We start from the raw sequence: 24,420 nt of genomic DNA, 5'->3' as shown, positions 1-24,420 counted from the left end.
AAAAAATGGAAAACTCCAAGGGTTTTTTGTGCTCACAGGTCGGCCCTCATACAGTTCCCATTTACTTCACAGTGCCAGGCCTGTATGGTCTAATAATCATGACACCCTGGAGTCCTTTCTCGTGTTCCTACACTACCCTACACAGTCTAACTTTGGTGGCAGCTCGACTTCCGGACGGACCTAGTCTCAGAGGCTCCGGGTGGAGGGGAGGCGGACTAGGGCGGGGAGCTTCAGGATCACACGAATCCCGGTTTGCTTTGGGGGCGGGCTCGGGGGGAGGCGGGCTCAGCGGCGGAAGTAGCACCGCTGGGAGATCTCCTTCCGCTCCGAAGAGTTGCCTGGTCGTGGAGCGGGACTGCGACTGAAGCAGGAAGAGTGGGGGCTGTGGTGACATGAAGCAGGTGGGTCCTGCAGCGGTCGCCGGGACCGGGTGGTGGTACGAGAGCTGTCTCTACCCGATTAATCCCGCTTCCCTGCCCGGTGTCCGTTTTGGTTAGGTCCGTCCCTTCCCACACCCCTCGCGCTCCGGGTTCCGCCCCCTTCCTCTCCACTCACTGCTGCACGCACAGGCTTGGGGAGTGGGGTGTCTTGGTCCTTACCCAAGAGGTTCTGGAGGACGTCTGCGGTCGCTTTCCTAAGCTTTCTTTATAGTAAGAGGAGAGGCAAGGAGTCAGTATCTGAGTATTATGGGGCAGGATTGGGTGTGGGAAGGGGTCAGAGTCAGGGGAAAAAAAAAAAAACCATACTAGTAGCCTTTCTGCCACCCGCTGTTTTCTCACAACTTCCGTTGGAAACAGCCACGCATAACTTCCCAATGATACCGGAAAGGCCCTTTAAACTTTCTCAGAAGTGCCTGCTACTGTTGGCTCTCATTCCTGACATGCTTCCACCTTTTGACTCCCCAATAGTTCCTGATTTTTCCTCTTACGTCTCTGACAAGAGGTCAGAAGTACTGCCTTACATTCTCACATTCTCTCTGGCCCAACCCACCTCTCTGTACACTGATCGTGGATGGCCTCTTCCACTGTTGTTAGCATCAGGTCCGAGTCCACTGAATATCCAGATTGATGATATAAGCACATCCCCTTCCTGGGGTTCCAAATTCGCTGTTTGTCAATTATGCCTATGGGATACCTCCACTTCAGGAGGAGTTCACATGTCTCAAGCCTGAGCTGATCTTTTCTCTGTAAGTGTATTCTTCTGCTCTTGTCTTATCCAGGGGAAAAGCTCCGGAATTGCCTTACCATCCTTTACCCAGTTTCCTCAGAGGCGCTAGTATAGCTAACTATACCTTCTCTGTCACCACCCTTGTTGATGTCTCTCTCACCATTTCCAGCAACTAGTCCTAACTGCTTGGAGGCAAGTCTCCTGCAAACTTTTAGATCACGAGTCTGATGATGTCACTTGCTTCCCTTTGCCTGTGGGGAAGCAATTGAGGAGAGCTCTCTGTGCTCACGTTTACTATAAGATGGGCCTTGCACAAAGGATTCTAATTGTCTCCATGCCTTTGTATACCTCAGCACCTCTCTCCTCTCTGATCTGCTGGGCCTCCTGCTGACTTATCCTTCAGTGTCCTGCTCAGACAGCACCGTCTCCCCACCACCCTCGTCAACCCCAGAGGTTGGCCGCCCTGCCCCTCTGTGTCCTCTGAACACCCTTGGCATCGTAGCTGAGATATAGACCCATGCACCAGCCTTCTTGAGTTGTGGTATTGTTTTGAGACCTTGATGAAGTCAGTATCTTCCTTTCCTCGTTTGGAAGATGGAGACAGTAATGTGCCTAACCTGGTAGAAGTGTGAGGACAAATGAAGTACTGTAGAGTGTGCAGAAAACTGCCAGGCCTGTGAGTGCCTGGTAAACGTTGGTTCACGTGTCTTGTGTAAGAGCACTCTAGGTTATGACTTAATTTCACAAGCTGCTTGAGAATGATTGTTATGGCTCGCTTCTCATTCTAAGTGAAATCCCTGGACTCACTGGGAACAGGCTCTGGATCTTCTGAGTAAAGACTCAGGAATGAAAAAGACCCAGCCTTTTGGGGTTTGTTTCCAACACTGCCAAAGAAAAAAAAAGAAAAGAAAAAGCAAACCAAAACAAACAAATAAACAAACAAATAGCCTGGTACACAGGTGGCACCCGCCTTTCGTCTCAGCCCTCAGGAGGCAGAGGTAGGTGGGTCTAACCTGGTCTACAGAGTTACAGGATGGCCAGGGTTACAAAGAGAAACCCTCCCTGTCTTGAAACCAAAGGCAGTGGGGTAGGGCGGGGTTAGGGTTAGCCGGAGATGTGGATCAGTAGTAGAACATTTGCTCTTGACCATGGACGTTTCTTTCCATTCAGTCCATTGCCCATTCCCCTTTCCTCCCTTCATTGTCCTGGGTCAGAAAGTCCCATCCACCCTCTTCCTCCCTTGCCCAGACTTTTTTTTTTTTTTTTTTAAAGATTTATTTATTTATATATATATAAGTACACTGTAGCTGTCTTCAGACACACCAGAAGAAGGCATCAGATCTCTTTACAGATGGTTGTGAGCCACCATGTGGTTGCTGGGAATTGAACTCATGACCTCTGGAAGAGCAGTCGGGTGCTCTTAACCGCTGAGCCATCTCTCCAGCCCCTGATGCTTCTTTCTCTGGGAGACATGGGCCCTTGTTTATACATTTTACATCAGGCCATCGTAGATTTATATCAGTCTTCCTCGCTACACCTGGTGACACCAATGGACCAAGTCAGAGTCTGTCACACTGCAGCTTCTCCTGTGTCCTGCTGTTAGCTGAGTTCTCACACGCCTAGGCTCACTGGAAGATTGCAGTGCGGGTTCAGACCAGAAATCCTGTGACTAAATGGCTCCTGCTCATCCCGTTGAGTGCGAGTGCTTTTTGCCTCCTTTCCGCAGGTGAGGAAGCTGAGCCTTGGGGGAGGTCGGTTCAGGTCACCCAGTAGAGATTTAAAGACCTGTAGCTTAATTTCAGATGCACAGCCATGTCCCAGGCACTGTCTCTGTCCCAGCATCCTCGAGAGCAGCTGGCACATCAGTGGGACAGAGGACAATGGATAGCATGCCATTTTGTTAGTTGTGTGTTCCTCTGAATGTTTTCTGGCCGCAGTGAGGCAAATGTAGGCTTTTGTCTGGCCCGGGCCTGGGAGGAGCCTGTGCACCCAGGCCTTTTCATGAGAGAGCTCACAGCTCTCTGAGGTGCTGGCCCTTTCCAGAGTGACTCTGGGAACTTTCCTCAGCCTCAGTAGAACATTCTTACCCAGGGTCACTGGAGAATGGAGTGGAGTCTCATTCACCAGGCCCTGAGGGGGCCAGAGGTCAAGAGTCACTGAGCTAAGAACATTCTAGAAGGGCAGGGGAGGGGAGGGATCTGAGCAAACCTGACAGGTGGTGGGCTTTTTCTTTGTGGTCAGAATGGAGTCTAGGAAGGAGTGTCTGGTTCCTATGCTAGCCCGATGACTCTCCTCTTCCTATTTAACCCCCAAGGAAAGGGGAAATGGAAACCAGTCATGCTTCTCAGTGCTGCTCTGTGCCCTGTTCTCTTCCAACTTCTACTTCCCCAGGGCCAGAGGCCTTCACAAGCCCTCTGTGGGTATGTGGCTAGGGAACCTGAGGTCAGTCTGTCCCTAGCTGAGGGCAGGAGTCCCCGAACAGGAGAGCTGTCCCTGACAAGCTTCCTGAAGCAGAGCCTTCCTAAACAGCAGGCCAGGCAGACCTTTGGTTTGGGCACAGTGCCTTCCTTGTGCATCTGCCCGGCTCTGGCCTGCATCGCATGGTAGGGAATAGGGGGATCAGTCATTAATTAAGCACAGACACCACGCAGGTGGAATTTCTCATTCCTCCAAGCTCCCTTAGGTAGGTCCTCTTTCCAGTTCCAGGCAGAGCTCACACTTCCTTAGAACAGCTTACTTAATAGATGACCTGTGGCTTGCCTCCGTGCAGCCAAGGCTCAGGTCTAGCGGTGACATAAGGGTGACACTGACCTGGAGTCCTGAGGTCAAAAGAACTTAGATGAAAAAGGAAAGCTTGGCCTCAGAGATGACAGTAGTTCTGGAATGAGGAAGTGGGGAGCCCGCTGTGCTATTTTGGAGCGGCCCTCAGTTATATGGGGGTCAGGTATTAAACCCCACAACTAGAGAAGGGAGCCAGGGCCTCTCCTCCTTCTTAATGCTCCTTACTCATGACCTTTAACTCACCGAGGCCCATTTCCTTGCATCACCACAGGGCAGCCACCCTTCCTGAGGTGCCTGGGAAATCAGCTCCCCTGTTGGCCGTGGAGGAGCTGCCCTGGGCCCTGAGCAGGGCAGGATGCCGGATGGGCAAGATCCAATTTCAGGATGATTGCCTTGAGGGCTGGGCACGAGTAACCCTGTGCATCCCAACCCGTGTGGGGAGAGAAGTACATAAACAGTCATCCACACGTTTCCTGGTACTGCTTCTCAGGGGTGCAGCAGTGGGCAAGGCCATCCTCCCAGGGCGTCATTTCCAGTCTGAGGAAACGCCAGGAAGCCCAGAAGACAACAGTGTTAAAGTAACAAGAGCTGTGACCAGGAAGAAAGCTAAAGAGGGGGTGGAGCTTGAATAAGGGTCTTGGAAAGTTCCCTCTACAGGGTCGCTTCCGTAGAAACCAGAGTGGAGAAAGGGGACAGCAGTGCGGGAGTCCTGGAGTTGGAACAAAGTTAGTGTGTCCAGGGACAGCAAGGACCAATATGGCAGACTTTAAAGGGAAAGAGACAAAGGATGGAGTGTGTCCTGGGCCATGGTGGGGACTTCGGCTTTTAACATTTTTTTTTTAAATGTATTTATTTTATGTAGCTGTCTTCAGACACACCAGAAGAGGGCATCAGATCCCACTACAGATGGTTGTGAGGCACCATGTGGTTGTTGGGAATTGAACTCAGGACCTCTGGAAGAGCAGTCAGTGCTCTTAACCTCTGAGCCATCTCTCCAGCCCAGGGACTTTAATTTGCTTGCTGTGGAAGCCACTAGAGGACTGGGACTTTGGGAGATGTGTGATCTCACAGGTTTCCTGTGGCTGTTGGGTTAAGAGTAGATCCCGGTCAAATACAAGGAGGAAGGAAGGAGATAGAGGTGTGAGAGATGGTTCAGGTGCGGCGACATGGGGCTAACTGGAAAGAGGGTATGTACTGGCTGGATTTGGAAAGACCAGCCCCAAATTTTGTTGGTGGTCTGGATATGGCGAGGGGGCCCTGGGCTCCCCAGGTGAAGGCTGGCTGGCTGGTGAGCTTGTTGGTGGCCGGTGAAGCCTCCTGTGTAATAGGTCTCAGTTCAGTGGAAAGACCCCTATGGGGGTCAGCTGTGCTCTTCTCTAAGGTAACAGTGGCTGGGTTCTGTCTCTTCCTTCCCAGGGGATTATCCTTACCTCTCCTGGTAGAGTGTGTGATGAATGAGGGAGACCGTGTACAGATGGGGTGGCACGGAGGGCCACTATCTGCTGGGTCTGCCACCCGTGTGCTTGCAGCAGGGCACAGACCAGGGCTGACCTGATACCTAGGCCTGACCCAAAGACAACTCATGGATTTTTTTTTTTTTCCCCTGCAGAAGAGGCAGGTGTGTCAGGGATGTCCCTTGAGCCATCTCTGTAAGGCCAGAAGTATTGACGTTTGTCCCATTTACAAGAGAAGTGAGAAGCCAGTGCTTGGTCCTTCTCCCAGCTTGGAGCCCATTTTGGCTTCTCTGACTCCTCTGCGTGTACCCCCAAGTTCCCCATAGCAACCCCAAAGCCTTAACAGTCCTTGGGGCACATGGAGCCTCCTGGGGTGGACTGCCAGTCTGTCCTTAGTATTTAGAGTTCTTACAGAATCCACTGTTCTAGGCACTTCTGTTTTCTTTGTACTGCCAGGGAGTTAGGGTCAACACAGGTATTCCCAGGCTGTGGATACAGCAGATGCAAGAGCAGATACTTAGCCAGTAAGTCACGGAGCCATGGGCAGGAAGTGCCCACTGGGAGCTGTAGTCCACAGGATATGGGGCTGCAGGCAGGTGACTGGGGCCTCTGATCTGGGGAAGAAAGCTATAAGAATCCTCTCTGTGTTCCTGCTACTTCAGGGCCCAGGGCCCAGTTTTCAGGGTTAGGGTCTTCCTGTCTGCTTCCCCCATCTGCATGGGGGGCTGACAGGAAGTGCTGGTGCTAAAGAGCCATCCGGGGACATTCCCTGAATCCTCTACAGGGAGCCAGGACAGACACCAGCTTCTGCCCCTACCTTAACCTGGGGATCTACCTATGCCCAGAGTGGGAAATAACTTGGCCTTTGCATGACCAGGGCATCGGAATGAGGGGCTGGAAGGCTTGCTTTGTGCCTCCTGCAGGTTGGTTGTTGTTGGTTTTTTTTTTTTCTTATTCTTTTTTTCAGAGCTGGGGACTGAACCCAGGGCCTTGTGTTTGCTAGGCAAGCGCTCTACCACTGAGCTAAATCCCCAACCCCCCCCCTTTTTTTTTTAAGATTTATTTATTTATTTATTTATTTATTTATTTATTTATTTAATATATACAAGTACACTGTAGCTGTCTTCAGACACACCAGATCTCATTACAGATGGTTGTGGGCCACCATGTGGTTGCTGGGAATTGAACTCAGGACCTCGGGAAGAGCGGTCGGAGCTCTTAACCGCTGAGCCATCTCTCCAGCCCAGGTTGGTTGTATAGTACAACTTTGAACCCAGACCTTTCAGGTGGCTTTTACTATCTGTCACAAGGAAGCTCTCTGTTTGCCCTTCATCTGCTACACTTGCACCTCAGCCTCTGATCAAGCCCTCCCCTCCGCTCCCCTCTGACACTTATACAAATAGCATCCCTGTGATGTAAGAATGTTAATGCCTCTAGTGTTTGTAGAACTAAGCTGTAAAACTTGGGGGTGGGTTTGGGGAGGAGCCAGGAGGCAGGCGAGAGAGCAACCGGTATGTGTGATAAAATATGTAACAAAAAAATTGCCAGTTTAACACTTTTAAGTGTATAGTCCAGGTGCGATCGATATATATATCGGGCTGGGGAGAAATGGCTCAGCAGTTAAGAGCACTTGCTGCTCTTTTAGAGATGTGGAATTCATTCAGTTCCCGGTATTGGGCGGCTCAAAACTGCCTGTAACTCATCGAACCAAAAAAAAAAAAAAAAAAAAATAGTGGCACATGTCTTTAGTCCCAGCACTCAGGAGGCAGAGGCAGGCGGATCTCCTGAGTTTAAGGCCAGCCAGATCTACAGAGTGAATTCCAGGACAACTAGGGCTGCACAGACAAGCCCTGTCTTGAAAAACCAAAAAACCCAACCCCCCCCAAACAAAGACAAAAACAAAAACAAAACAAAACAAACAAAATAAACTGCCTGTAACTCCAACATTGAGACTCCAACACCCTCCCCTGGCCTTCAACGGTTCCCACATACACTTAAACATATACATAAGCACTTAAATAATAAAATAAATGCCTTTAAAAAATGCAACATTGAGACTCAACACCCTCTCTTGGCAATTCAATGGGCATGGACTGACATTTCAAGAAGACCTGAAATTTGGGGTTGACTTTTTAAAATCAAGTGGTAGGGGCTGGAGGGAAAAAGGCCCTGGGTTGGACCCCTTTTCAAAAAAAAAAAAAAAAAAAAGAAGACCTGAGTTTAAGTCCTAGCATCTACCCACATGGAAATTTACAAACATCTATAACTCCAGTTCCCAGGGACCCAGTGCCCTCTTCGGGCTCCTGAAGGCACCAGGCACGTATGTGGTGACCAGACATGCACTCAGGCAAAAATACCCATGCACATAAAATAAATAAAATTAAAGAAAAAACCCCCAGCTACGGCTAGGGACACTGCTTCAGAGGTGTCAGGAGGGAACCTAGTTTAGTTCCCAGTGCTGCATAAGCGCGTGGCACTCACCTGTAATCCCAGCACTTGGGGTGTAGAAGCAGGAGGCCCAAAAGCTCATTGTTACTCTTGGCTACACTGTAGGTTTGGGTCCAACCAGAGATACACAGGAGATCCTGTCTCAGAAAAGAAAATAAATACAGCTTAGAAGCCATGGAGACAGTGCATCCATGTAGCCCCTGCTCAGTGTGAGGGACTTGGGGTTACATCTCCAGTACTGAGGAAAGTTAAAACGATGGAGCTGAGGAGACCAGGCCTCAGGAAGGTTTGCTGGGCCGCAGAGTACAGGGCCAGGCTTTGAACTCTTTCCTCAAGCCCATTCCAGTTTGCGTATATATTTGTTTTGTGTATGGTGCTGGGTCTGGGTGTGTTGGCAGCTGTGCTTTACCACAGAGCTAAATCCTTGGCATTTGCCGGAGTCTGTTCAACTCAGCATCCCCATTGCAAGTTGGGCTTCTGGCATCGTGTCCTGGGGCCAGTAAGAGAGCAGGTGAGGTTGCAACGTCCTCTCGTGCACCTCAGGAGCCACAGGAGCGGATCCACTGTGCTCGTGCACCTACCTCCATCCCCCACGTCCTCCTCTTCCAGCTCCTGACACCCTCCCAGCCTTCCCTCTGCTTCCTTTCCACTCTCTCAAGCCTTCACAGCCCAGCTCCCACAAGCACACGGGTGTCGCGTCTGCAGCCACCGCAGGCTGATGGACCGCTTCTTCATGCCACATGTGCCGTTCCCTCCTGACACCTCTGAAGGCATTTTGGTGGTGCTGTGACAGCAGGCAGTGGGCTTGGGGTGGGGTGGGGATTGCTGTTCCTTGGGGTTCGCTTCTGCCTCCCTCAGGCTGTAGTTCTCTGCCCTCTGGGCCAAAGAAGTGCTTGGGGGACTTGTGGGGGCAAGTCCAGGTCAAGGTGGCTCTCACAGGGAGCCAGCAGCAGGTCTGCTGGTCACCTGAGTGAGTTGAGCATCATGTCGTGTCCCAGGAGTTCTCCAGGGCCATGCTGGACTGGAGGAAAGGCTGATGCGTGGGTCTCTCCCACAACTGCCGCCCACAGCAGACTAGATTTGGGTTTTCGTAGCTTAAGAATAGAAGAAGCTTGCACTCGCTAAGTGCACCCTCTACCCCTGAGTAAACCTGGCTACCAGAAATCTGATTTTTACTAGCTTTTTTCTCTAAAGATTTAGATAAAACTCTATTATTTATCTATTTTATTTATTTCCTCTTGCTTAGGAACAGGAGTTTGTAAACAGGCCTTGTCACAGGGGCTCAGAGTCAGCCTCGGTCTCCTCTGAAGACCAGTGCTCCAGCTCTCTGTGGACTGAGCTGATTTTTTTTTTAAGGAGGGCGACTCTCGGCCATTCTCTCAGCCCCAAAGCATGGCTCCCACATGCTGGCATCTTCAGCTCTCCCGGGCCCCCCAGCACCTCTGCTCTCAGCCCCGGCGGAGTCTCTCACCACCATAAGGATGTCTGGGTGTGAGCGTCAGGGTGGTTGCTGCTCCGAGCGTGTCTTACACCCAAGCTGCTGCCACCCAATTCCTGTGCCCAGGGAGGGCTGGGAAAGCCAGGGACAAAGATAGACAGACAGAGGAACGGACCAGGAGTGGAGAAGCCACAGTGCTCAGATTGGAAGAGAAAGGGAGTGGCACGGAGATGGTTAGAGGTGCCGAGAGCGGCTCCTGAATGGGAGAGAACTAGATATCAAGGCCCAGACAGACACGGGTGACAGTATTTCCTTTGGGCTGTGGGCAAACAGGCATTTTCGTGCATTACTGCTAGGGATGCCAACTGCCAAGGGAATCTGGCAACGCCTAACGGAACCACGCATGAGGGATGACCCAGCAGTCCTGCTTCTAGGGAATCTGTCTGGATGGTACACTCCTGACAATGTGAACACATACACATGCACGTCATTCAGGGCTGTGTCTCTGGTAATCACAAATATAAATGTTTGTTCGTAGGACATGGATCCAGTGAGATGTAATTCATCTGTCAACTGCAGCTAGGGCTGGGGACGCAGCTCAGCAGCACAGGGCTCGCCAAGCATGTGCACAGCCCCGTGTCGATCCCCAGTACAGAGGGTGGGGGGAGAGGGGCGGGGGGGGAGGTATATAAATAGAGTACCAAGGCTCCCGTGGTAACTTGACTGTTAATCCCAGCTCTCAGAGGCAGGAATGGTTTTCGAGTTTGAGGTCAGCCTGGCCTATGTAGGGAGATCTAGTCTTTTTTTTTTTTTTTTCTTTTCTTTTCTTTTTTTCGGAGCTGGGGACCAAACCCAGGGCCTTGTGCTTGCTAGGCAAGCGCTCTACCACTGAGCTAAATCCCCAACCCCGAGATCTAGTCTTAAAAAAAAAAAAGAAAAGGTACCACCGGGCAGCACTTGGGAGGTAGAGGCAGGCAGATCTCTGAGTTCGAGGCCAGCCTGGTCTACTGGTGAAGTCCCAGGACAATCAGGACTATATAGAGAAACCTTGTCTTGAAAAGAAAAGACAAAATAAAACAAACAAATACATAGTGGCAGTCAGTTCTGTAAACAAATGAAGAATTCCTTTATAAAGCCAATGTGCTGGGCTGTAACTCAGCCACACCAGTGCCTGTCCAGCACGCATTCAGCCCCCATCACCACATGCACGGGTGGTGCGCATGACTAATCTAGCCGGTGAAAGCAAGAGGATCAGAAATTCAAAGGCATCCTTAGCTACATACAGAGTTCAAGGCCAAGTCCCTAGATGCATGAACCCCTGTCTTTAAAAACAAAATAGGGCTGGTGAGATGGCTCAGTCGTTAAAAATGCTTGCAACCAAGCCTGATGACCTGAGTTCAATTCCTGGGGCCCCCATATGGTAAAAGGAGAGAGCTAACTCCCATTAGTTATTCTCTGACCTCGCCATGCATGCTATGACACATGAGTTCCCCACGAACATGCATACACGGACCCAAAAGAGTTAATAGGCTGAGAGATTCTCAGTGGCTAAAAGCATTGTCTCCTCTTCTAGAGGACCTGGGTTCATGCCAAGCATCGTAGAGCACATCTTTATACCCAGAACCCACATGGCAGTTCACAACCTCAGTTCCAAGGGCTCTGACACCCTCCTCTGGCCTCCTAGACAAGCATGAGACTCAGAGCCATACACGCAGGGGGCAAAACACCCATACACATTGCAATAATAACTTTAAAGACGGTGTGGTTATAGATCGTGTTGTGTCCCTGAGAAGGGATGTGTTGGAGTCCTAACACTCCCGTACCTCAGAGTGACCTAGAAACCAGGCCATCATAGGTGAGACGCAGTCACCCAGGAACAAGTAGGCCCCTAATCTAAAAAGACTGGTTCTGTGTGACTGTTTCCTCATAGGATGGCAGGGCCAGGGAGAGAGCTTTCTGAGAGTGTGGCAGAGGCAGGCTGAGTTGGAGAGCTCAAGCCAAGGAATGCCAGATTGCTTTGCACCACCAGAAGTGGGAGCCAAGCGCTGCAGACGGCCCTGCTGCCACCTTCATTTTAGACTTCTAGACTCTGGAAGCTGGGGAGGGCATGATAGTTCTATTTTTTAAAACTTGTTTGTTTTGTTTTCTTTCTCTTTCCTTCCTTGTGTTGCTGGGGGTTGAACTCTGGGGTTCATGCACATGCTACTCAGGGGTTCTATTTCTGGGTTGAATCCCCACCCCAGATTCCTATGGAGAGTGGTTCTGGGTTTGGGTTTTTGGGAAGCAGATGAGGGGGAGGTTGGATCTCACTGTTTCCCAGGCTGGCCTTGAACTCATCTTCCTTCCTCAGTTCGATTATAGGCACACACACATCCCTCCGCACAGCTCAGATTCCTCTCTCATACAAGCTGGGCTGAGAGGATAACTCAGCTGGCAAGAGTTTTGTCCCCAGCAGGCACTAAACCTTGGGTTCAATTCCCAGCTCTCAGAAGGTGGCAGGAGGGTCAAAAGTTCACGAGACCCTGTTTTTAAACATAGAAGCAAGCAAACATCTGGGAGAGAGATAAAGAAAGAGAAAAAAAAGTGAATTCTAAGCCACTCCAGCACGCAGACGAGAGTCTCTTACAACAGCAGACATACAGGTAGAAAGTTGCTTGGTGAAAGAGACAGGAAGAAATGAAGGGAGGACACAGGAAATGTCACCAGCCCTGGAGCTGTGGCTTATCACGGTGAGAATGTATGTGCTGGGTCTGGTTTGGCCTCAAGCTGCTGGTGGATGTGGAGAGTCCCCGTGTCCCTGGCCTTTGCTGTTGACTTCCGGAGCCAAGGCCTGCTTTCCCTAGTACATTCTAGGGGACCGTGTACAGTGGAATCCTTGGGTCTGGCAGGTGGCTTTGGGTTCTCTACTGAGAATAGTCTTTCTGCCTCTTACTTGTGGGGTTCACTCAGAGGCAGAGGGATGGACCTTCTGCTGGTCACAAACCAGGGTCCCCTTTAGGACTTGGTAGGTTAAGGACCCTGAAGCTTAACAGAGACAACATCAACAGATCAGAAAGGAGGGTGCACCATCCTCCCTTTGTAAATCAGGGACAGGTATCTAGGACTCCCCTTCACTAACCCCACCCCCCAACTCCCAAGATGCTGTGTTGGTGCATGCCGGAGCGGGCCATTCTCTGCCTCCCAGCAGCCTTGGTTTCCCTTACCCAGGGGATGGCGTCCTTTACAGCTCAGCACGTTGGTACAACAGGGACCCTAGGCAGAGGAGCATCGAAGGACTCGGGCTCACTTTGCCTTTGTAGTCCACTAGAGCCCTGCAGTTGCACGGGATATGGAGGGCTAGACCAGTTCCCTCACCCCCGAGCCTTGGCTAGCTCACCTGTATGAAGATCCATGTCCTGCTTGGGCGTGAACATGGCCACAGCCACGTGGACGCCGGGCAGCAGCAGTAGCTTAGCCTTGGCAGTGGCAGGATTAGGATTTGTCCCATTTCTCTCTGCTGTGCCTCATGGGACCGAGGGCCAGGAGACCTTCCGGAGTGTTCACTTATGCAACAGTCCGTTATGAAGCACCTGCTGTATGCCATGTGTGGTGCCAGGCTCATGGGAGACAACAGTGACCAAGTCAGTCAAAGCCCTGTGCCTACCCTCGACATCACTGTCCGGGGAGGAAGGGTAGCTTGTGAAGGTGGGATCTCAGGTGGGAAGTGCCTTGGGTGAGTGGGTGCTGGCAATGGCCACTGTGTGAGGCGAGCACTGGGGTGAGGAAGAACAGCCCAGACAACAGGAAGGCCAGGTCCAAGGCCAGAGGCTGAACGGGGCTGTCACATGGAGGGACCTGACTGAAGACCCAAGTGGCTGTGCTAAGTCAGGATCGGGGTGCTGCCCAGTTAGAACTTGGCAGAGTGCCTGTCCTACCTCACCCTTCTGTCAGGACTTGGGGAGCCAAGGGAGGGTAGGAGGTAAGGAAATGGCAGGTTCTTGCCTTGGAAGCTTCCCCCTAGCTGCCCTGGGAAGAAGGGGTTGTTAGATGTGAAGAGTTGATAGTAGTTGGGCCTAGGATAGGCCGTTAGAGAGCGGGGACCAAGCTGCCACCCAGGCACACTAAGACACTGCTCTAGAGTCCCTCCCAGTTGCCATGGATTGGGGGGGGGCTGACTGGCGGTGGGAGGGAATGTGCTTTGTGCTTTGAAACAAAGAACAAAGCCTGGGCCCCTCTTCTCCTGGGGGTGGGGGCAGAGGCTGGCCAAAGGCTGTTGACAGGCCCTGAGGCTAGCCTCAGTCTGAGCAGGATCGCCTGTGTCCCCAAGATTCAGAGGCCAGTAAGTGCCCCGAATGGGGATGTCAGAACCTACGAGCTACAAGACAGAGCACTGGGGTTGGGGGGTGTGCTCAAGTCTTACCTGCTAGTGAAGCCTGGTGCATGACGGACTTCCACAGGGCTGTGGGCCTCCATGTAGGGCAGGGGTACCTGGGATGGTATGGGAAGGGGTGGCATTCCTGGGACTCTTTGACAGCCACTTCCCTCTCCCCCCAGCCCTGCCGCTGAGGCTCCATTGTCCCCACTTCAACGTGGGGACCCCCCAGGATGAGCAAGCTGCCTGGCGATCTGGCCGGTGACTTGGAGCGCAGTTTGCCCGCCCTGGCCTCCCTGGGCACCTCACTGTCCCACAGCCAAAGCCTCTCCTCACACTTGATCCCACCACCTCTGGAGAAGCGCAGGGTCATCTCTGACGTCCGCCGCACCTTCTGCCTCTTCGTCACCTTCGACTTGCTCTTCATCTCCCTCCTCTGGATCATCGAGCTAAATGTGAGTGGGGGGCCATGTTGTGGGGGAGGCAGGCCCCTGGTTCGTAGATCACCCACTTGCCACACGGGAGGGACGCCTCAGCCATGGGGTTGCTTATCTGGGTAGTGAAGAATGGGAAGTGAGTGTGGGCCGTGTTTACCGTCACATAAAGAGAGCTAACAGGACCTGAGGGTGGGGGACCAGAGGGGTCGACATTTGTCTAGGCTCCCAAGAACCTGAAGGAGCCCAGTTGAACAGATCTACCGCCTAAGCTGTGAGTTTAGCCTGTATGCCACACCGCCCCCTAGTGGGAACTCTGCAAGCAGGAGAACCACCTACAGCCAAGATGGGGACATTTTTGCCTTCTGCCTTCGCTCTCTGGCTCAAGTTTATCCAGTTATTCAGGAAACATGCTTGGGGGCCCTCCTGTGTCCCAACTAAAAGCAAAAGTGCGGGACAAAAACTTAAGTTCCTGGTTGGTGGTCCCGGTTTTTGGGGACCACTACCTGATGGCCTACAGATGAAGCTGTCTCACAGTGCAGCGTCCACACCCTTGGGCCTGTCCTGTCCAAGCCTCGACATTCACAACGTCAGGGGCCCTCAAGCAGATCCCAGACCTGTACCTGCCTCAGTGTCCTCTCGGTTAATCACGGGATCTCAGTGCCCAATTCCCCCTGTCACAATTAGAGTTGGCAAAGGTCCTTTTCCCAGGTCCCAAGCTTGGCCTTTCTTGATGTCAATGAATTGTTTGGGAAAGGGATTAGCTAACAGCAAGATGGACAAGAAGTAAATTTAGCTCTGGTCAAGTTGATCTGGAGGGGTGAGGAAGGGCTCTGAGGAAGGGTGAGTGCCCTCATTTATCCACGGTGAACTGGTCCCTCTGGGGTAATGCAGGCACCAGCAAGGAGGGCATTGGGCCATCTCACTGGTAAATGGCTGAGCTCCTAAGGTCCTATGGCGTCTGCCTTTCGAAGGTCCCAGCTAGCATCCGAGCAGCCCTGCATCTCACCCACACCCCCAACTGAACGCCTGTTTTATAACCAGAGGAGACGTGGGGAAATGTTGATGATTTTGCTTTTGAAAATCTTTGGCTGACAGCTGCGATTGCTCAGAGTCATCATGCATCCTCGAGAGAGAGTTCGTGCAAAGCGGTAGAACATTACCCACAAACAAACTGCCTTCCAGAGGAAGAGAGGCTCAGAGAGCAGGGCTTAACTCCTAGCAGAGTCAGAGCAACATTCCACTTGGCAGACAAAGGGAGACAAGGTTCCTGCCTAGCCCTGGCTGGCTTTGAACCAGTGATTCACTTACCTCTCAGCCTCTGGAGCACTGACAGATACTATAGGAGTGTGCCACTATGCCAGGCTGATGTAATTTCAGACAGTTTATTTTCTTTTGAGAGAGAGAGAGAGAGAGAGAGAGAGAGAGAGAGAGAGAGAGAGAGAGAGAGAGAGAGAAATGTATAATATATGTGTGTTTTGTATGTGTGTATGTGTATATGTATGTGTATGTATGTATATCCATGTGTGTGTATGTATGTATACATGTGTGTATGTATGTGTATATATGTGTGTGCATGTATATGTGTATGTATATGTGTGTGTATCCATGTGTGTATATGTATGCATGTGTGTGTATGTGTGTGTATATATGTGTGTATGTATGCATGTGTGTGTATATGTGTATGTACATATGTATGTGCTTATGTATATATGTGTGTATGTATATGTATGTGTTTGTATATATGTATGTGCTATGTATGTATGTGTGTATGTATATGTATGTGTATGTATATATGTATGTGCGTATATATGTATGTGTGTATGTATGCATGTGTGTGTATGTGTGTATGTATATCCGTGTGTGTGTGTGTATGTGAGTTGGGGAGCACATGCCTTATAGAGTCTGTGGGGTGAAACTCAGACAGTGAGGTTTGTTTGCCTCCTCAGGCAGTAAGCACCTTTACTAAGAGATCCTTCGTGTTTGTCTCACTTAGAAGCTTTCTAAAGGTTTCCAGTACTGGCTCACTCCAAGATCCAAACTTAGCGGCCTAAACTTTTAACATGTGGCCCCAACCTGGCTGTGACAAACATCTGTCATCCAAGTATTTGGGAGGTTCAGGCAGGAAGACTAGGATTTCAGAGTCAGCCTTATCTGCATTATGAGCTGGAATCCTGCTTGGACTAAAGAGACCCTGCATCAGAGAAACTCCTCCAAGAAATCCCTCAACTCAGATGGCCTGCCAGACGAGGAAGCCCTGAGTCTAGCTGATCATCAGAGGGTCTTTCGGGGCTCCATTACCGAATCTTCCCCTCTCCTCAGGGGTCGGCATCTTCATTGCCCTCTGAGGAGCCGGGATCCAGTCTGGTTCTTGGAATCCGTCCCGATTCCCTTGTCTCTCAGATACCTGGACATTGGCGTCTGCGCCAAGGTGTTAAGTGTCTTGGTGACAGTCCATGGCGGGCTGGGCAGGGATGGAGCAAGAACTGCAGGGCCGACCTCATGCTGGCCTCTCGGGGCGCAGCAGCGGCAGCAGCGGCAGCGGCAGCGGCAGTGGCGTTGTGATGGATCCCACTCATTAAGTACAGACCTAATTGATTGATTTGCCACCTGGGGCTCTGTCTGACACCACTGCCCACCTAGTCCCCCTCGTCCTCCTCGGATGGTGGCTGGCAAGACGGAGAACCAGAGCGAGGGAAGAGAAATGCAATTATAGAACAGGCAGTCTCCAGGACTCGTCCAGCTCTGCCTGTGCCTGCCATCTACCCTGCACAGCTCACAGGCCTCCGGGCCTGTTCCTTCCTGAACGGTACACTCGAACTCAGGTCGGCCCGTGTGGGCTGCCTGCATCCTCGAGGAACCAAGCTGGTGTCTGAGGTCTTGGGCTGCTGGCTCGGTTCCCCTGTCGCTTCACGAGCCCTCCTGGGTGGTGGCTCGTCATGTCTGACTCTCCTCCAGATGCCCTTGGCACGGACTCCTCACCGTTACTGGAGGAGGAGCATCCTGGCCCGTCCTGCCCTCAGAGCCCTTCCTGTCTTCCTCTGCAGACCAACACTGGCATCCGGAAGAACCTGGAGCAGGAGGTCATCCACTACAGCTTTCAGAGCTCATTCTTCGACATCTTTGTGAGTGACCTCAGGCTCCAAGAGAGCGCAGCAGGGCACCTTGGCTGGCTTCTCCTCCATCCCATGTCTAGTCTGATGGTGGGGGGGGGTCAGCTCATCCCCTGGTGGCGGCCCTCAGTCTTCCGAACTGGGCCCCACCTTCAGAGAGCCCAAGGTAGGGGCAGGGAGATGAGACTTTGCATACCGTTTCTGCCAAGGAAAGGCTTAGCCCTGTCCTCACCCTAGGTGAGGTCACCCAGCTGGGAGTCTGGGGCAGCAGGAGTGGAAGGGAGGCCCTGCAGTAGGGCTGAGGAAGCCTCTGACGCTCTGGTGCCTCCCGTCCCCACACCAGGTTCTGGCTTTCTTCCGCTTCTCTGGGCTGCTCCTGGGCTACGCTGTGCTGCGGCTCCAGCACTGGTGGGTGATTGCGGTAAGATGCCATCTGCGGCAACCCTGAGGCCTTCCCTGGTCAGGGCTGGTGTGAGGGGTGCGTGGAGAGGACTCCCTCCCCAGCCTCTGCCTTCCCTCCTGCCCCACTTTTGCCCAGCAGATCACCACGCTGGTGTCCAGTGCGTTCCTCATTGTCAAGGTCATCCTTTCCGAGGTCAGTGGCTCAGGATCTGGCCGGTCTCTCTCTGTCTCTGTATCGACGTCATCTGTGGATTTGGAGACAGGGTCTGTAGCCTTTGGCTGGCCTGGAACTTACTGTGTAGACCAGGCTGGTCTTCAACTCGTAGACGTCCTCCTGCCTCCGCCTCGCCAGTGCACCACCACACATAGCTCTCTTTTCACTCAAACAGGATGATGTCCTATGCTGGTAACCGTGAACTCCCGATCCTCCTGCCTCTGCCAACCAGTTCGGGGTTACAAGCATGGCCACTTTGCTGATTTATAAAGTGCCAGGGATGGAACCCAGAGCTTTGTACACGCTAGGCAAGCACTCTGCTGCCTGAGCGACACTGTCTAGCCCGAGTCAGTTTGTCCTGCCACAGACATAATTCATCTAGGAGTCATGTGCCATAGCTGGTCCCTAAACATCTGGCATCAGGAATCAGGTCTATCTAGTCTGGCTACCCGGCGCTGGTGGCCTCAGGAGAGGGCTCAGGTTTGGGGTTCCCTGGCTGTGGAATCCAGTTTTCTCCTTCTGTCTCAGTTGCTCAGCAAAGGGGCGTTCGGGTACCTGCTCCCCATCGTCTCTTTCGTCCTGGCCTGGCTGGAGACCTGGTTCCTTGATTTCAAAGTCCTACCCCAGGAGGCTGAAGAGGAGAGATGTGAGTTTAGGGGTCAGGGCCTGGGTGACCTGGGTTTTGAGAGGGTCCTCTCAGCTCCGAGAAATGCCTTAGTCTGAGCCATTTGCCACTTTAGCAGCCTCTCTGAGCCGGAGGCGGGGAAACCTTGGACTGGGATAACGGCTGCCCGTGTCTCCTTCTGTAGGGTATCTCACTGCCCAGGCTGCTGTTGCCCGTGGACCCCTTCTATTCTCCGGTGCTTTGTCTGAAGGCCAGTTCTACTCTCCCCCAGAATCCTTTGCAGGTGAGAGCTGCTGGGTGTGGAGCTGCCTTCAGGGAGGAGCTGTGTGGGGAGCCAGGTAGGCTGGGCCTGTTCTTTCTGTTCCTTCTCAGGCTCCCTGGGGAAAGCCAGCAACCCTCTCCCACACACTTTTAGCCCCCACCTTCTTGCACTCATCTGTGAACCCCACCACCTCCTACACTCGCTCCCCTCCCCTTGCCATCTGCTCTTGTTTTCAACAGGGTCTGACAGTGAATCAGATGAGGAAGTCACTGGGAAGAAAAGTTTCTCTGCCCAGGTATTTCTCTGCCCCACCCTTGGAATAATGGGTCAGTGCTGGGCTTTCCTAGGCTGGACAGATTTCCCTGCAGAAGGTAGACCTCGGCCTGAGTGCAAGCTAGTGACTGTCTATTGGAGCGTCTGCCCTGCCACTGGCCGTTCAGGCCCACTGACTTGCCCTGTGCCGGGGGGGACTCAGGAACAGCAGCCAATTGTACAGGCCACAGGGCCAGGGCCAGCAACCTGTACCCCACACGCAGCTGGGCTGGTCTCTGGAAAGGGTTGTGGAATGGGGGGAGAAAGAACAGACTTGGAGCACAAAGAGCAAGGCCCCTGACTGACCCCTCTCTCCCCCGCTCAGGAGCGGGAGTACATCCGTCAGGGGAAGGAAGCCACTGCCGTGGTGGATCAGATCTTGGCCCAGGAGGAGAACTGGAAATTGGAGAGGAGAAATGTAAGGACTTCACCTGTGTGCGATGGGAGTCTCCACCCTTCTCAGTCTTCAGTAACCTGGAGCCGTCTCCCTGCCCCAGGGAGGTGGTAGAGCACAGAATTGGTGGCCTGGGGACCACCATTCAGCAGGAGACCAAGCCGGACTGGGCTCCGTCTCCTCGTTTTCCACAGTCCAGGCCTCACCTCCCTGATGTTTGGCTCCCTGGGATCCAAGTTTTGAGGGAAAGCCAGCCTCTGTCCTGTGTGTGGTATTTTGGTCCGTGCTCCAAACAACATTACCTAAAAGATTACAGAGGGTCAGGGAGGCGAGGAAGGATGCCCGGGTTCGTGCTGGCCAGTTCCTCTGGCTGCCCTTGGCAGCTTGGAGCTGTGCTTCTGGTTTCTCATAGTTGCTGTCACAGCTGAGCTCCTGCCTTTCAACGTGAGCGCAGAGCTGGTCTCTGCACGTGCTCCCGCTTGTCAGAACAACTTTGTTCTGAATGCTGCTAAGATGTCCCTAGACCCTGGTGGAACTTTCACCTTAAGCTATTGGAAGCCTACCTCGCCTGTCACCCTCTGTCCTTGCCACAGGAGTATGGGGACACTGTGTACACCATTGAAGTTCCCTTCCATGGCAAGACCTTCATCTTGAAGGTGAGTAGGGAAGGGGTCCCAGAGACACCCGATCCGTCTGAAGTGCTCCTGCCAGGTCTCCCAACCCGAGGAGGTGTCTTTTCTGACCTCACTCACCCTTGACCCCTCCTGCAGACCTTCCTGCCCTGTCCTGCTGAGCTGGTATACCAGGAAGTGATCCTGCAGCCTGAGAGGATGGTACTGTGGAACAAGACGGTGACTGCCTGCCAGGTGAGCCACCCAGGTCCTGCCTGCCCCCTTTCCCACGTGGATCAGAGCCCAGTCATACCTTCTTGTATCCATTTTCCTCCAGAGGCTGGCTTCTCTAGCATTCTCCTTGTAAAGTAGGCGCTGCTATGGTTGCCCCAAGAGGCAGGGAGGCTCAGTGTGCTTACCTTGTACCCAGCCCCGGGCCTGCAGGTGGCAGTGGCTCTTAGTATAGTGTCCCCAGCTGGGAGGAGGCTAGACTGGAGCTCCTGAGACGCTGGGACAATGCAGGGATCCCCTGTATCTCAGATCTCCCTGGTTGGCCCTTAGATCCTACAGCGGGTGGAGGATAACACCCTTGTCTCCTATGATGTGTCGTCCGGAGCTGCAGGTGGCGTCGTGTCCCCCAGGTGAGCACCCAGGTCCTCCCCTCTCAGCCAAGCCTCCCACACTTGGGGCGTCTGTTCTAACCTGCCTTACCCCCAGGGACTTTGTGAATGTCCGACGCATTGAGCGACGCAGAGACCGGTATCTGTCATCTGGTATTGCCACCACACACTGCTCCAAGCCCCCCACGCACAAATACGTCAGGTGAGCGTGGCCTCCCTTTAGCTGTAAACAACTTGGGGTACAGTGTGTACAACTGACTGAACAACTCCCCCTAACCCCCCACACTGAGGCTCTGCTCACCAGGCCTTGTTCATCCCACCCCTAATCCTGCTAACCTTTCTTCCTGGCACGGTGTCACCACCCCCGGGGCTGGAGGGTGTGTGTGGAATGGGCAGCTGGCTGGATAGTCCCAGGAACGGGCTGAAGGCGGAGGTGGCACTGGGTTCTGAGTTCTGGGTTTCACCTTTCTCCTCCCCGTTCTTACTGCCTCATCTGCGTGGACAGAGGCAGGGGTGGGGGGTGGGGGGAGTGGAATTTAGACTCTTTTGCTTCTAGAAGGTAGAAGGGCATCGAGGCATTACCTCCTGGCTGATGGAGACTGCAGTGCTGGGTGCCAAGTAGATCTTCTGTCCCTAAGAGGTGGGGGCTTTTCAAGAAGTTGAGATTAGGGCTCCCGCTGCCTTGGTTGCAGTGGCCTTGCTAGGGGGTTGGCAGGCTCCTGTCCTCTGTGTTACTTCTTTATCTGTGGCTTAAGCGTGCTCACAAAAAGGCCACGGGAGGTGAACAGTCGCCTGTGGGCCAGCTGCCTCCTAAAAGGCGCCCTCTTCTGGAGGCCATGATGCTGGCAGGGGTGAGAAGAGCTAGCTTAGGCCACGGTCTCCCAGTTACAGCTTACTGGCCAGGTCCGACTGAGCAGACAAGGGCTGGTTGTGAACTCCCCGCCACTGTGGTGCAAGTGTGAGCACCAGTGTCTGGGCAGGCAGGCCCTGCTGCTCCCGGCACCAGCTCTGGGCCACACGGAGGCAGGGAGGTAGTTCCTAGACTGTTCCTTTCACAGTCCAGGGCCAAGAATGGTGGTGAGGAAGGCCGGGGGACTTGCTTTTTTCAGCAACCGTCCCCTGTGGTATTTCTTTCTCTCCTAGGGGAGAGAATGGCCCTGGAGGCTTCATTGTGCTCAAGTCAGCCAGCAACCCCCGGGTCTGCACCTTCATCTGGATTCTTAACACAGACCTCAAGGTGAGGCCGGCAGGAAGCATCATGGCTGTGGAATGCAGTCTGGTTGCTATGTGAACATGGCCCCCGCTCTGCCTTACTCAGGGACCCCCAGTTTCAGTCTCCTGTACTGGATTGGTGGCAAGGTCCAAGAAACATGTGACCCCTTTCTCACTCCTGATTCCTAAGGCCCCAGGAGGGATGGCTGGCCGCCGGCCCACCCCCACCTGTGTCTGTTTATGTGGCTAATGCCAAGACCTGGGTACAGCATGTTCCTCCCTCCAGGAACAAGGGGACAGGGGGCTCAAGCAGATTCCAGAACTACATCTGCCCCCAGCTCAGGATACCCTCACTGATGTGGGCTGCCAAGAGACCCTGCTGAAGGCTAGCTGTGAGGTGACTTTCTCCTGCCTTCCCTAGGGCCGCCTGCCTCGGTACCTCATCCACCAGAGCCTTGGGGCCACCATGTTTGAATTTGCCTTTTACCTGCGGCAGCGTGTTGGAGAGCTGGGCGCCCGAGCCTGACCATGTTCCCTCTCCACCCTGCGGGCCAGGGTTCTGTCCACAGCCTCCGGAGCCAGAAAGTGGAAATGTCTGGGTTTCTGCTGCCCATGAAGGACTTTGTGCTAAGCAGGCCCGTGGCACCTCCTTCCCTGGCCGTAGCCTTCCACTAAGCCAATTGCTCGGAACAGGGCCCTGAGCGGTTGTGGGGTTGAGTACCTGGACTCGGGGTTCCCCATACTGGAGGAGCCGGGGCTGTCTTGCCTCTGCTGACCTACAGCTCCTGCCTTCTGGAGGAGATGTCCGCCACGCCTCACTGGGCACCTTAGACTTGGTCACAGAGGACCTGGGCCGGGGTAGGGCAGGAGACCATCCCGTTGCAACGTGAAGGTGAGGAATCATTAGTCCAGGTTTCGTATCATTAGGGAAGGGGTCTGGGACCCTGTTCCATACACACTGTGGGGATGTAAGGCAGGGGGACGGCACTGCCTTCCTGCCTCCTCGCCTCCACTCTGTGAAGGCCTTCTCGGGAGCCTTTGTAATAAATTGAGCCAATTAAAAACACAAAATAAAGAATCAAAATGCAGGGTGTGGTGGTGCATTCCTTTAATCCAGTACCTGGGAGGCAAAGGCAGGCAGATCTGAGTTCGAGGCTGGCTTGGTCGTATATAGTGATTTCCAGGACAGCCAGGACTCCTCAGGTAGGCCCTGTCTACTCACATAAAATAAAATTCATTCAAACAAAGGAAAAGCCTTGCCTGCTGTGAGGCCTTGGTGTGACCCTCGCCGCAAGGCTGAGCCTGGTAGCCCTTGACAGAAACATCACCCAGCTTCTCACCGGAACCCAGGGCAAGCAGTTTCTAGGTTCTCCTTTCCTGAAAGGTTCTACAGGCTCAAGTCTCCATGCAGCTCGGGGCTGGAGGCTGAGAATGCTCACTGAACCACAGAGGCCTGAAGGTGGCGCCTGGGCTTCAGGGTTCCTGAGGTACCTGTGGTACCCCAGACACTGACCCCGATTCTACAAGGCTCACCTTGGCCCTGTGCCCCAACTGCCCTCACACTGGAAGCAACTGAAGCCTGGGTTCCAAGGCCAGTCAGGTCCCCTCTCCCTCCTCCCCACCCTCCATACAGGCTTCTGAAGGAATCTTAGCTTGGACCAAGTGGGCTTTTCTTGGTCCTGGCTGGGTACAAGACCCTGGGCAACCCTTCCTTGAGCCTCCGTTTCCTATTTTGTCAAAGGGGACCAGGCCTAGGCCTGTGGGGTTATGAAATGAACGCTATACAACGTGGGCCGAGGCCTAGGATTCAGTAATGCGCTATTCTGAGTCTGACAGGAGCTGAGCGCGCTCTCTCCTGTCCCTAGGAGTTGCTGCCTCTGTTGCTGCTGCCTCGAGGGCCTTTGCTCAGTGCCTCAGTGCCTCAGCAGCGCCTACCTTCCTCACCCCCACCTCCTGCCCCCTGCCCTTCCCCCAGCCTCGCCTCCAGCTTCTTGTACCATGAATTACACCCTGGGTGCTTGGGCGATCTCATGACATCTGTTTCCTCTGCTTCATGAGACAGAGCTAGTCCCACCTCCCAGGTAACAGGGCAGTGGGGCTGCCCAGTCCAAGGGTTCATTCCCCTGTGGCCAGAAAAGCAGATAAAGGGGGACTCTGAAAGGGGCAGGTACTGCTCCATGATTATATAAAGTAGAGCCAGCTTGAGGCTGGTCTGGGCCTCCTAACCCTGCTCAGTGGGCTTTCTCTGTTTCTGTCTCACCATGCTTCTCCCCATGTGGGCAGCTCCTCCCCCACTCCGGACTCCTTCACCCTGACTGGTGGTATTTAGACCACTTCTGGGAATGAAAGCACACGGGGGCCCACACCCAGGGGTCGGGTGTGGCAAAAATGTCCTCTCCCCTGCCCTGTGCTGCTGGTTAGGAACTAGGCTTTCTGTACAGACTCGGTTACGTGATCCTTCTGGTCAAGGGACCTCACTATGGTATGTGCCCTTGAGCCCAGGAAGGGGAGACGATGGGGCAGAGCGAGGGGGGCATCAGTTCCTGCTTCTCCTGTTCTGTTTACAGACAAGCCGCTGTCCT

General features: G+C 53.3%; 1 protein-coding gene across 2 annotated transcripts; it reads left to right on the top strand.

Moving 5' to 3' along the window:
• Nucleotides 1-292: 292 nt before the first annotated feature.
• Nucleotides 293-22,926, top strand: Stard3 (StAR related lipid transfer domain containing 3). Of its 2 annotated transcripts, none has more exons than XM_032912653.1 (15): nt 293-401; nt 13,822-14,094; nt 17,121-17,198; nt 17,530-17,607; nt 17,728-17,781; nt 18,331-18,448; nt 18,612-18,710; nt 18,929-18,984; nt 19,327-19,419; nt 19,989-20,051; nt 20,166-20,261; nt 20,568-20,647; nt 20,724-20,828; nt 21,770-21,863; nt 22,260-22,926. In XM_032912653.1, the coding sequence occupies exons 2-15, from the start codon at nt 13,873-13,875 to the stop codon at nt 22,362-22,364; spliced, it is 1,341 nt and encodes a 446-aa protein (XP_032768544.1). In that variant the 5' UTR covers nt 293-401; nt 13,822-13,872; the 3' UTR covers nt 22,365-22,926. The 2 variants fall into 2 exon arrangements, with proteins under 2 accessions (XP_032768544.1, XP_032768545.1); XM_032912654.1 differs by lacking the exon at nt 293-401 and adding an exon at nt 13,585-13,606.
• Nucleotides 22,927-24,420: the final 1,494 nt, after the last annotated feature.

The sequence above is a fragment of the Rattus rattus genome, chromosome 9, assembly GCF_011064425.1.
Source record: "Rattus rattus isolate New Zealand chromosome 9, Rrattus_CSIRO_v1, whole genome shotgun sequence".
Taxonomy (NCBI): Eukaryota; Metazoa; Chordata; class Mammalia; order Rodentia; family Muridae; genus Rattus; species Rattus rattus.
The sequence above is the reverse complement of the archived record's forward strand: the minus strand, read 5'-3'. Positions and strand labels throughout refer to the sequence as shown.